This window comes from Anopheles marshallii, chromosome X, assembly GCF_943734725.1.
Source record: "Anopheles marshallii chromosome X, idAnoMarsDA_429_01, whole genome shotgun sequence".
Lineage (NCBI taxonomy): Eukaryota > Metazoa > Arthropoda > Insecta > Diptera > Culicidae > Anopheles > Anopheles marshallii.
Window position 1 is genome coordinate 3,661,994 of NC_071325.1, and position 13,704 is coordinate 3,675,697.

A 13,704-nucleotide genomic window follows, 5' to 3' on the forward strand; every position below is an offset into this window, starting at 1 on the left:
GACGAACAGACACAAAACCAGTGTGTCCAGGGCGCACAACACCGAGAGAAAGTTGAGTTTACCGTGAAGCGAGTAAGTGCGTTGTCCGGGGCAAAGGTGTGCGTTGTAGCCGCGTGCGTCCATGTGTGTGTCGTGCGTGCTCGTGTGGCGTAGTGTGGACAACTTTTTTCCCCCTTTGGCTGTACGGTGGGTATACCGTTTTCACGCCAGGAAGTGGCTACGCCGTGTACCGAGTGCCGTAGTACCGTGTGCGTGCTCGACCCCGGACGCCGTGCTGCCACAGTGTAGTGCAGGTTTGCCAAACGGTTTTGGTTTTGTAAGTTTCGAGTCGCACCTCGAAATTGTGTGTTCTGAAACGGTGTGTGGAATAAGTGAAGAAGTGCAGTTCAGCTGCCCCGCTTGAGTGGCTGGCTGGCTGGTGCAAGGGGAAGAAACTAGTGAAAGAACAGGAAGAAAAACGGTTACAACTCCCACACGCACATCAATCAACCGTACCCGAGCAAACCGAACGATCAAAATTGGGCAAAATCCGCCTGCCTTCAACGCGGCTCCACACATTACAACCGCACACAAATACAGCCTCTACGCACACACACACACATGTAGATACAGACACGGGCTGGCACATCCCAATCCCATCGCTGGCTCTCGCAACTGTCAACGCCGAAAAAGGTGTACGTGAAGTTTGTCGAACCATCGGAACAGAAAAGCAGGGCAAAGGAGAGAAGAAAAAGGTGAGGTGTTGGACACCAGGGCTCCCAACGTCCAAGGTTTTCAATGTGGTGGGAAGCACAGCACGCCCCTTCCCCCTTGGTAGCATCCTCCGGCACACATCACCCCTAATTCGTAGCCTGCGTGCGTGAATCAGGCGGTTGTGTGAGGGAAAGAGAGAAAACGCCTTTTGAGGAAATTAAATAAAATAAAACGAGGTGTCCGCACGCAGTGGTGACGGGTCCGGTTCCGGCTGGCAGGCCGGAGGATACCCAAGGGGGAGCGGGATGCCGTGTGCGTCACCCATCCCATATTACTCTATCAATCGGTTCTAAAATCAATCATCCTTTCTTTTCGCCCCAACTCAATCAGCCGGGCCGTAGTTTTGCTTCATTTCGTACACCCTCCCACCCTGAGGGGAGGGAGTGGTAAGCGGAGAAGTGGTGGGTAGCAGTAAAAACCGCAAGTACCGTACGAAAACAACAACGGGTCCCAGTAGCAGCAACAACGACAACAACGCCTTAACAGCCATCATCGCAGCGCAACAACGAACCATCGCGCGGAAAGAAATTGGGAGAAAAACAAGGTTTTGCGAAGAAAATATCGCTGCTGCACTTTTGCTGGTGTTTGCTGTCTCTATTGCGCGTACGAGGGAGGCAATTTTTGTTTTACTTCTTCATTTGCTCACCCCCCTTCGATCGTGTGCTGTCACTGACGCGCGGTTGTGTGTCTCCTCAGTGTGCCCATCTGTGCCGTGTGGCTCGCTGAAAGGAACAACGCATACAGACGCACACGGACACACACACACACACACACACGCGCGCGTGTACGGGCTGTGAAAACACGTCAGTAAGCGTCGATGGGCTGGTGATGTCCAAAAACGTACAACTGCACTGGAATTCGTAGCGATTCATAGCGGGCAGCAGTAGGCCGGAAACGTGGTGAGCCAACGAACTCAACACCTGACAAAACATTGGCTGAGTTTGTGGCATAGGCACCCGGAAGCGGTACGACTGGGACAGCAGGAATCGAAGCGAGCTACAGCTAAGAGCAAGTTGCCACCTCCGATACGGATGACCGTATCCCCCGGGCGGCCATTATGGCTGAGGAAGTGACGGCTGTGCTGCGGATGAGCAAGGATGGTACCACGTTCGGCTTTCAGCTCCGGCAAATAGATATCGGCGAGCATGTCATATACAAGATCATCGACAACACGCCCGCTGACATGTGTGCAAAGGTAAGCAAAACATCAAGCAAGGCGAGTAAAATTGCACCGCTGCACCGCTCTTGCACCCGGCACACGCCAACTAACGTTTGATCCCGGTACATTCTTCCTTCTTCTAGGTGGAGATAGGCGATATTGTGCTAAAAATCAACGGCGTAGACGTCACTGGATTGGCTACCAAAGATGGTATATACTCGCATAAAACCACACATGCTCAACACAATTTTCCCTCTATATATGATTATCCATAACTTTCTCCCAAACTGCACGACAGTCCACCTTACTCTTGCTTTACACTAGCCATCCGGCAAGCATATGTTTTTGTTCGTAACACCCCAGCTAAACGTTCGAACGTGACTAACCAGCCAGTGGATGTGCGTTTGTGTATGTTTTTCCCCTAATACTTTACGCCTCTTGTTTCTATTTCCAGTGGTAAAATGTGTACGGGTTTCACCAAACCCTATGACGCTGCAGCTCCGAAAAGGTACGGATATTACGCGCTGTTCTATAATCGTTTCCTGTTCGAATTCACAATATTATGCCGGGTTGTGGTGTTTTGTTTTTGCGCTTTCATGTATCCCGCCTGGGCGAGCAGATCCGCACGTGAAGCGTACGGTGTATGATATGATCAAATCCACTTCACCCGAACGGGTACTGCACCATCAACAGCATCAGCTTCAGTCGCCACTGTCCCAGGGCCCGGAAGAGTATACGGTAGAGCTGCGGCGCAAAAAGGACGATACGCGGCTTGGCTTTGTGGTGCGTGCAACCGATGTACTCGATCACGTGATCGTAGAGATACGGGAAGATTCGCCAGCTGCGCTCTGTGGAAAGGTGAGCATCGTGTGGTATAAAACTCACTCAAAACAATCCGTGCTAAAGCAAACTCGTATTTGTGGTCTGCGTGTTGTGAATTAGTACGCGCGAACGGAAATTAAATCATATCAATTTGTAGACCCTCGTGCACTACACATCCACCAAGTGTCGAATGCTGATTCCTTTGCAAATCCGGGAACCTCACTGCAAATGTAGCGCATTACCTCGCTCGGTGCTACCTTTAATCTATAGTCCTTTTTCGCGTCAGTTCAATTAGTCGGAAAGCCGGTAGTATGTAACAGCTAGTAAATGCAAGCAACATGATCCCAACTTTCAAGAGATCCTAGATTTAATGTTTGTTCCCATAAGAAAAGCGTACTCAAACTTTACTTCCTCTGCCCACTTATGGTGCCTTCTTCTAAAGTTTTCCATGTATAATATAGTGTTAGTTAAGTCCTCACCGTAAGCAATCTGCGTTCCAGATAAGTTATAGTTATAAACGAGTAAAAATAATAACATTTGCTAGTAAATTCTACAGTATTTGTATAATATAATATTTCAATATTTAACTTGTTTTCTTTTGCTTTTTGCAGGTGGAAGTTGGTGACGTTTTTCTTAAAATTAACGAAACCGATGCACAACAGTATTCCCCACGAGATGGTAATTGCTTTTCATTAATCGTTATGAAATAATGTTCAATATTTTAATGCTGGGTTTTTCTTTCATTCTATCTGTTGTTCCAGTGCTAAAGTGTTTGGGTAACGCTACCGAACCCATAACATTGCGTTTGAAACGAGGTATTTAAATTACTAGGATTGTGATTGTGTTGTTGTTTGCGTTCTATACATTAAAGACCATAACTAAAAAACCTTCTTTTTTGTTCCATTCAGATCCTTGGATCAAAAAATACTTACGCGAACAGTACCAGCACGAACAGTTGGTAATGAGTGACGATTCGATTGAATCACAATCGTGCAAGGTAAGTAGTGACAATACGAACGGTTCACCATCGCATCCTGTATCGCGCCTAGCCCAACCGAAACGTTCCAAGTTGTTGTCGCTCGACTCGGTGCTGAACCTCAACTCTCCCAATACACAGGCAGGCGGGCGGACACCGGGGAATGGCAATCCGCACGCAGTGCGCGAGTGCCTATCGGAATCTGCCTGTCGTCCGTCCCGTATACCGCAGGCGATTGCACAAAATAACTGGAGTGCACCACAGTCGCCGTCGCGTGGCAGGAAACCGCCCCGGCCGTCGCAGATACCGACGGCAAGGCCCGACTTGCTTGTCACCCGTTTCGTTATGACCGGTGAGTCTCAGTTTGAGACGCGGTACAACGTACCCGACGTGCAGGTATGTTTTTGCGGATTAAGGGTAGCAAACGGTGAATCTGCAGTTAGAAAAGCATTGTTTTATGTTTTCAATACATTTTAGACGCGTAAGCGAATGAAAGCACCGCTGGTCAACTACGATACGCTTTCCTCATCGACCAGCCGCTCGGAAGACAATAGCAACAGCAGCAGCTGTCTGATGGAAGACAACGCAAACAACGATCCAACCCAACCACCCTCGCCGGCTTCCCCGCTCTCGCCAACGGATGGGCCGGTAAGCGACAATAACGGACTGGGCCGTTGCGGCAACGGTGACGCTGGTCCGGTAAGCAAAAAGAAACCGCATGGCGGTAGCAACGATAACCACGGCTCGAACGGTAACAACAATCTGCCGACGAGCGGTTCGTACGGTTCGATCGGTACGACTGGCGAAAAGGGCGACATGGTGGCAAATCGAAGCAATAAGGCGGAGGGTAGCGAACGTGACGGTAGGCGAGACGATACCGCCGAGGGTGGTAACAGTGGAAACCAAAACGCATACAGCAACGCGAAGGCAGACACCAATCATAGTGATGCTGGTGGTCGGGATGGTGGTAACGTTGCCTGGCCGAAAGACTGTGATAGTGCGACCGGTGTTCCTAGCGGTGGTATGCAGCTGCTAGCGAACAGTGACGCAACAACCAGGCAGCAGCGCCATAACGTTGGTTCACGCTCGAAGGGTGACCCGAGCGAGGTTAGCTACTCGGTGCCAACATCCCCCACAACGTACGGTGTGGGAAGTGGTAGTGGTGCCGGAGGTGTGGGTGAACATTTGCTGTCCGCTGGCAATACCGGACATGATTCGCAACATCGCAACAACAACGAGATGAGCATCAACTCTATGCCAACCAGCCCGGAGTACGCTGGTGCAGGCGGCCATCACCATCATCAGATGTTCCGGTACGGTGCCGGAACGGGCCCGGATCACTCATCGATCGGTGGTGGCGCGGGTGGTGATACCAGCAGCGGGGAACTAACGGCCAACACGAACATGAGCTCTGGGTCGGGACCGAACGGTGGTATGATACGCAAATGTGATGCCGCTGGCTTCCGTACTAGTCGTTCGGAGGACCATTTGCAGCAGACGCAACGGGACGGTGGCATTGGGGCAGTTGTATCGATTGATATCGACGAGGACGTGAACAGTTCACTGAACACACTGCTCGATACACGCCACGATTCGCAGGAATATGCGGTAAGTCTTACATACTCTTAGATTTTGCTCCTTACACTTGCGTTTGACAGTAGACTGAGCTTATAAAGAATCCATCCGCAGTAGACGATGTCGGTGTACGATAGTACAGTGTATCAGTGTACCAATCAAACTTCTAAACCCATCCTCTTTACTCTAAACAGATACCGGAACGCGAGCGGTTTCTATGGTCGTACAACGCGCAGGCAGCTCCAAAGACAGCCGGCAGTACTGGTGGCGAGCATGTCGGCAGCAATGCCACCGAACCCGGTGCCAATGTGGTCTCACCACAATCCTTCTCCAGCTCGGTTAGCTCCTCACCGCAGCGTTCCGCTAGCGACAGTCCCGCTTCACCTACCTCCGTTTCGAGCTCAGTCATGTCTTCCTCTGGCGGGTCCCGTGAACATTCGCATGCTGGTGGTGCCGGTACGGCTAGTTCCTCGATCGCCAACAATCTTCCGGGTGGACACGGTGCACCGGGCAGCGGTAACCAATATCATCAGCAACAATCGCAGCAGCAGCAGCAGCAGCAAAACCATCACCATCATCAGCAACAGCAACAGCAGCAACTACATCATCACCATCAACAACTGCAACAGCAGCACTCGTCCAGCGGACAGCATCCACCCAGCCAGTCCGGGTATGGTGGTGGCCGTGATCATAGTGTATCGGAGGCGGTATCGAACATCTCCAGCCCAGACTATCAGGACGAGCATGATTTGCTCAGCACGAAAGACCTTATGGCAATGGCGATCAGCGATCCGAGCGATTCGGATTCAACCATACTGATATCGGAAAATACACACCGATGCGACTTACCGATGAATCACACCGAGCGAGACCACAAGCTCGTCATCCAGGTGAAGTCGGGCGAAGGCGGTAATGGTGGTGGACCGGACCTAGAGGAAGATTACGACGGTGCACGGTGTCTCGCGCTGCTGAAGGAAGCCGAACGGTCCGAGCTGGAAAGTTTCGATTTATTAGTGGAGGACGGCATAATGCCACCGACCAGCGCTGCCAACCTGTTGCCGGGTTATGCGGACAGCACCGCGTACGGTGGTAGCGTTACGCGCGAATCATCTCCGCCGGTTTCCGACGATGGTAGTGACGTGGACTCGTTACACTCGTTCCATTACTCACCCAAAGGCGTCGATCTGCCATCGGCCGAGCGGCTTGCCAAGCGGCTTTACTATCTGGAAGGCTTCAAGAAGAGCGATGTCTCACGGCAGCTCTGCAAAAAGTACGCTTCTTGCTGTGGTGTCAATTATAAAACAGATAGCTAATCTAAATTTCTTATTTTTTATTTTCATTTTAGCAACGATTTCAGCCGGGCAGTCGCTGAAGAATATTTGAAGTTCTTTTTCTTCGAATGTCTCTCACTAGATAAGGCGCTGCGAATGTTTTTGAAGCAGTTTTCGTTAACTGGAGAAACGCAGGAACGCGAGCGTGTTCTGGTACATTTCTCCAAGCGGTACCTGGATTGCAATCCGCGTTCGTTTAACTCACAAGGTATGAGAGCCTTGACTTCATTCGTTTCTGTCTTACATGAAATGTTGGCAATAATTCTTTATTATTAATTGTGTTATATTTCTATTCACCTCTTTTAACAGATGCTGTGCATACACTCACGTGTGCTATAATGCTACTAAATACGGACCTCCACGGGCAGAACATAGGGTCGAAAATGACGTGCGCAGAGTTTATCGACAATCTGAGTGACCTGAACGATGGCGAAAACTTCCCCAAGGGTGTGCTGAAACAATTGTATTATTCCATCAAAGACAAGCAACTCGAGTGGGCACTGTAAGTGGGCTGCTTCCTGTGTTCCGTCTTTTTACGTATCCTAAACCCTCTTTGTATCTCTTTCGCTCAAGGGATGACGATACCGATCCAAAAACGGGTAACCGTAACGCTGATGGCAACGGCAATGGTGGCAATGGTAATGGGCTCGGTGGCGGTCCCGGCGGTCTGAACGGTGGCTCAGGTGATGGTGGATCAACGGGTGGTAGTCTGCAGGGGCCACCGGTAGGGCCAAATCCATTCCTCGAGGCGCCGGCCATGTTTGCTGCGGTAGAGTACAAAAAGGGTTACGTCATGCGGAAGTGCTGTTACGACACGAACTACAAGAAGAGTGAGTTACACAGTGATGCGGCACACGATCCTTTTAACGTAGGGTCCATGTGCGATCCCCTCCAAAACACCCGAACGACCGATTATTGATTGATGCAGCTTGCTGCGGCTTTGCTTGCACCTTTTCAGCCCCATTCGGACGGCGCTCGTGGAAGATGTTCTTTTGCACGCTGCGCGATCTGGTGCTGTACTTGCACAAGGACGAGCACGGCTTCCGGAAGAACCAGATGTCGGACAATGTGCACAACGCGATCCGTATCCATCATGCGCTGGCGACGCGTGCCAGCGACTACACGAAGAAGCAGCATGTCTTCCGACTGCAAACGGCCGACCAGTCAGAGTTTCTGTTCCAGACGAGCGATTCAAAAGAGCTGCAGTCCTGGATCGACACGATCAACTTCGTGTGTGCGTCCTTTTCTGCACCACCGCTCGAGGGTGGAGTCGGTAGTCAAAAAAGATTTCAACGACCGTTGCTACCGTGCACACACAGCCGTTTGCTGATGGTAGGTTAAGACAAAAATCCCTAACCCATACCGCTCACCAGGGTCTGTGTGTACTGATCCTAATTTTCATTTTTCAGCGCGATCAGTTGGCGTCACACGAGCGGCAGGTGAATAAAATATTAAGTCTACTGGAAGAGCACAAGGTATCGACCGCACCACCGAAAGGTTTGGCGCTGCAGAACTATAAGGAAAAGGAGGTGTACCTCCAGTACGAGGTAAGTGTTCTTTATATAGCTCTCACTTCCCGTCTCCGTGTAGTAATTGGTTGTCCCCTTTCTGTCCGCAACGATCAGCTTAAGCGGTACAAAACGTACTACAATCTGCTCAGCTCCCGCCTGACAATGGAGCCACAGGATTTCAATAACCAGCATCAGGTCAGTGCGGCCGCACTGAACGACACCGGCGAAAGGCGTGATGATTCCTGCAGCACGATGTTGCCACTCGGCGGGTTCGGTGAGTACGGTGCCAACAGTCATCCGGTACCGGGTCAGCCACGGAACCAAACGGCCGGTAGCCTTATGCCCAACTTCATCCAGCAGCACCAAGGTAGCAATGCGGTGACCAACGCCACCGGTCGGCCAGGAATTTCGCCGCCGGACACGACACTCGGTGGTCAGGGCATCGCAACACAGCAGCCTACCAACACCCTGTAGTATGGTAGTGTCGCTGCACATACGGTACCGGCCGGATCGGACCATCGTGCTCGCTATATGGCCGAAATGCTGAACCAGAGCAGGCGCGCAACGTAGTAAGGATTAGCATTATTCATCCCCGGCGGGTGTACAAATCCCCGGGCACAAAAAAAAAACACGCGCGAACACGATTCGATCAGTATGTAATAGGACGCGAACAGACAAATCCGATAGAAGTATTTCGCCACTAGTATTTTCGACGCGCGGATGCTTGTTTTGCATTCCAAAAATTGGGGCATCGCTACCATTCGACACCCGCTTAAACGTTTATTAAGGTAATCGCATTTATGAAACTATACCTCCTCCAAACGTTCCCTTACCATTCAAAACGCGTTTTGAGAAAAAAATATAATCCTTCGGTCAGAAGTCAGAAAAGGCCGCTTTTGATGTGGTCCTTTGCATTTATAATTTAAACGTTTCTGGCTTCCGGTGTGTGTGTTACCTTTTCTATGCTTCGACGTCAAATCTAGCCAATTACTTCTTCACTTTAACAAGCTCTTAATGCAAGCTCAGAAGGGCCTTCCCTATTTCATGTCGAGGCATTTAATGTTGAAGCATTAACGAGCAAGGAAGGAGACGCGTGTGAAAACCCGGAATCAGTTTCGCTTGTTACGTTCCGAATTTAACGTGACGTTTCTATAATTTATTTTCCTCTCTATGGTTCTGATATAGGCCTTCATCGCTTCGGTTGCCAATTGTCATCGTTTGGTGGCACGATGAACGCAACCTAACGGTGTAAAGTTAATGGTTCAAACACCCACAAATGAAACGCCCTACAATGAAGCCAAAACCAAACATAATAATCCTAGTACGCAGGCTAACCAAACAGAAAGGATGTTATGACCAGTCAGTAATACAGTATACAAAAAAAAAGTGAAGCGGGATCGGTGCTGGAACGTACATCCGCAAAGACCACACCCACAATGACAAACGAACTAGCTTCCTTTGTGTGTTGGTGGTAGGACGTCGATCAAAAACGGCGTGCCAAAATTTTTACATTTAAAGAAAACAAAATGCCGCTCTAGAAACAAAAAAAAAACTGGGGCAACAATTGGTCCATGCTTGGCATGGCTGCTCAGCATTGTGTACAGCCAAACTAGTGCGTAGAACGAGAGGGAGATAACATTCTATTACACACAAACACACAGGCACCGCAGGCACATGCAAAGCCGTATATGGCAAAAGGTTACGTTACACGATAGAACGCGGTACTAACTAGAATGAATCGAACGAAGACACTTTTATGCTATTAACGATGTACACTGGGGCACGCAGAGTAAGGCAATCGCAAGTCAGCAAAGCCCTTGCAATGGTCCTGTTTACCTGTACATTACCGCTATTAAGTAAAAATGAAACGATGCACGATATATATAGATATATTACATACGCATTATTAGGATTAGGAGCAGGCAGGATTATTATGGTTTCTACTTCATTAATGATTTTCTCTCTCTCTCGGGCGTGCGCGCGCCCACGCCTATCGTTTGCGTACACTAAAACGATTGTACTATTTAGAGAGTGCTATTTCCATCACATTGTGCAGAATTGTTAGCGATTGCGTCACTTTTTTTATATATTTTTTATATTCTTTTGTTTATAGTCTTTATTAAGACGTTGCGCAGAATAGATCATTAAACAAAAAACAAAAGACGGATGAAGATTAACTATCGCAAGGGCGCGCAAAAAAAAAACAAACGATTCGAATGGAAAATTGGTAACGTAGTGCAAGCAAGCTTTTTTTCGTAATTTTCAAAAATGTTTTTGAGTATAGGAGTTTAAAAACGGGGAAGCGTTACTATCGTTAAATCCTGCATTTAATGTTGATCGCGACGGGCGCGACCGCACGACTTAACAATAATTCCGTTGCTGAGCACGCACGGACACTTAGCTGTGCGCGGCTAATACAGTTGACCAGATCAACCCGCGCCAAATTGTCGAAGGTCAGCCGTAGGTAGAAGCGTTATGCTGTTTTATCCTACTTAGCCGAAAACGCGGTACGGCAACGAAATGATAGATATGATCCAATCGGACGGGAACGGATGTTTGTTCGGCACTATAGTGAAGTTATTGGCAGTATTGCAGGGTATTTTTTGTTTGTTGTCCATCCCTTCGTTCTGCTTCCCACACGCACACATACACGAACACTCTCTTTTTGTCGCGTTGTATTTTGCTATATTATTTATATTTGGAACCTAGTTCATGCATACATAAAACTGATGCGAAAACGAAAGGCTGATTTGAGAAACGTAGAAGACAGACAGAACAGTAAACGGGCGCGGTGTATTGTTGTGAAAAGAGGTAGTATGAGGGAAAAAAGGGAAAATTTGCTAATTTTTCTTTCCGTTCATATTTGTTGTTTTGTTTTGTTTCGTGAAAATGCGTACCGTGCAGCCGTGTGCTTTATTATCGCCACTTTACCGTGATTATGGTTCTTGACTATTCCTTTTTAAGGGTTGTGTACCGTGTATTCCCCGTTCGGCCCGGTTATGAGTGCAACAGTGAGTGCAAACGTTGGTGTAGTAAGATGCGCGACAGTAGGTGAAGAAGTGCAGCGAAACAACTGTCGCTATTTATATACATATATACATATAGAGCAAACGATTGTGAAACGACACGATAGTTATAGGAAGAGTAGGATAGTAGCGTGCCTGAGTTAATATTTTTTCATTTTTTTTTATATTTTGTTTCGTAAAGGAGACTTTGTCGCCAAGGATCGATCGATTTCGTGTTATATTCCTATGAAAAAAATTATATATTGTATACAACACACAAAAAATCACAAAATGGACTAATTGCTCGGTTACTAGCAAATACCTTCCTCCCGCCTCCCTATCCCAACCCCATTTCCCCCTTTCCCTCCATCTTTGCCCACGTTTCGTCCCCAGCAAACCCCATTATTCGCGCGCCGAACGAACGATTTGTAAAATCACTTGGCAGAAACGTTTGTCAACAATTATAATCACTGTTGAAGGTTCATTTCACTAGCGTGTAAGCGAAGAATATAATTTATATCTTGGAAAACAACCTGATACCTTTCGCACCAACTTACTTTTTATCCTCCCCCTTTCTCACACTTCTCTACCCGGTTGTTAGTTGTAGTTTCTACATGTTTTTTTTTTTTTTTGTGAGCAATGAACGACAAACTGTCTGGTGAAAGCGTGCGATAGGAGTAGGAATTGCTTTTTTTTTGGTAAACGATCATCACATTCCAGATGAATTAATGCCAAAAGCTGTTGCGCATATTTGTCGGCATTCCATTATGCTTAGCGTCAACATCCGAACGAAGTGTTTTTATTTGTTTTTCTTTGCATGCTACAGAAGCTTTTTTCTTCAAATATTTCTTCATCATGTAGAATAGACTTGAAGAGTGCTGAAAAGAAAGGAAACAGTTTCGATGTGTTCTGTACATATATTTATTGTATTGCTTTTGTATCTCAACGTAACATTGCGGGATCGTTCCATTACTCAGCGTGCAATCTGAACCGTAAACCTCATAGGACTAGAACGGTCCCCACTGGAAACACTTTCTCGTGGATATGCTCACTATCCTGTTTTTACAAAACTTTTTCATCCGCCCATCGTGGACACACAGATATGGAAAATTATTCTTTGACCCCTTTTTTTAAACTTGTTACACTATTTTTGTGTCCCTTTCTTCTTACTTACATAAAATCATAATTCCTATCCCCAGCTACACGTAGTTGCCTCTGTCTGGCTGAGAAGTTGTTTATTTTTGTTTTTGTTTATATTAAAGTATAACAATAATAAGATAAACGTGCACAACGATCAATTACTTGTACTGGTAAAGGAAATTGCGAAAAAGGCACACATGTAAAACAAAGCTTTACAAATAACTTAAACATAACCTATAATTGGCGAAGCATTTCTACAATACACGCTGTGCTGTAAGGATAAGGCAATCTGTCGCATTAGACGAAGTTTGGGGCTAACACATACACACGTACTCAAAGCCCCACAAAGAGACTTGCGTGCACTAGTACTAGTAGGATCCCGGTTGCCAAAATCAATCAGTAGTGGAATTAGTGAGGATAAAGACAGGAAAAGAAGTCAGAGTTACAGTAAAGATAAAATTGAGCCGCAAAAACTACTTATTGGAAAGGATTTCCAGTCCTGGGGCGGTTTTTTCCATTTATTACGTTACGTGAAACAATCTATAGCTGTGAGTCCTTCGTTCGTTTTACGGAACAAACCGATTAACCCATTCTGGCTGGGAGAACATATGTATAGTGGTGTGCGTTCAATTACATGTTTGACGAAAAAGAAGGGAAGCAAATGGTTCTGAATTAATCATGTTACAAAGAACATTTCGATGCGTGTGTATGTACATACATATATAACTTAATGAAGAAATCATTCTGTTTCGTATCACACTAATGTATAACTGGGTAGCATAGCAAAACAAAAACCCAAACCGAAAATTAATCAGTAAAGATAATCATGTTGAACAGAGAAAAGCAAGCGAAGCGAGGCAGCAAAAGAACGTAACACAACGCAACGTGAAGGTAAAGTAAGTAGTCATCAGTGCGAGAGTAGTGGTATCTAGTCTGATCACTTGTCGCGTAATTTGTATGTGTTGCTGTGCGTGTGTGCAGAGGGACATGTTTTGGAAGGTAAACAGTACTACTCCCACGATGGTGTCACTGACAGGAACATGAGAGTGTATTAGTGTCTTATCTTTCTCCCGCGCTAACACAGCCTAAAAGTATGCAAAACATTACGTTTTTGGGGCACTGCAGGATACTTTTTCGTGAGCTTTTCATTTTGTTTGCTCATTTCAACATGCATTTTATTGTAAAACCACGTGGGCAACGCTTGGAGATGTTACAGAAACTGTGAATAGATTAGTGTTGTGTCCAATGCATCGTTTGAGATTAATCATTCATATGAATCTTCAGCAAAAAGTCATTAAATTCTGGAAAAAGATTCCTGTATTGTTTATGTGATGATGCACCAAATAATAGAATCAATCGGTGAGGTTGTGTGGTTTTGATTGTTATTACCTAAAGTAATGCAGCTTGTTTACAAAGTCACCACCATCCGATA

At 46.9% G+C, this 13,704-nt stretch overlaps 1 protein-coding gene across 1 annotated transcript; it reads left to right on the forward strand.

Annotated features, from left to right (window-relative positions):
• Positions 1-1,810: 1,810 nt before the first annotated feature.
• On the forward strand, positions 1,811-8,601 carry LOC128714389 (PH and SEC7 domain-containing protein). Its single transcript, XM_053809267.1, has 15 exons — positions 1,811-1,948; positions 2,056-2,122; positions 2,367-2,420; positions 2,532-2,770; positions 3,346-3,412; positions 3,496-3,549; positions 3,643-4,106; positions 4,188-5,318; positions 5,480-6,555; positions 6,631-6,824; positions 6,926-7,118; positions 7,190-7,446; positions 7,545-7,948; positions 8,026-8,163; positions 8,242-8,601. Exons 1-15 carry the CDS (start codon positions 1,811-1,813, stop codon positions 8,599-8,601), a joined length of 4,836 nt encoding a protein of 1,611 aa, XP_053665242.1.
• The last annotated feature ends 5,103 nt before the right edge of the window (positions 8,602-13,704 follow it).

Bases quoted from the DNA above. Each gene is read 5' to 3' on its own strand.
- LOC128714389 (XM_053809267.1), top strand. From the start codon at position 1,811: ATGGCTGAGGAAGTGACGGCTGTGCTGCGGATGAGCAAGGATGGTACC. The intron at 6,825-6,925 runs GTATGAGAGCCT...CTCTTTTAACAG, and splicing joins GCGTTCGTTTAACTCACAAG to ATGCTGTGCATACACTCACG. The intron at 7,447-7,544 runs GTGAGTTACACA...TGATTGATGCAG, and splicing joins CGACACGAACTACAAGAAGA to CTTGCTGCGGCTTTGCTTGC.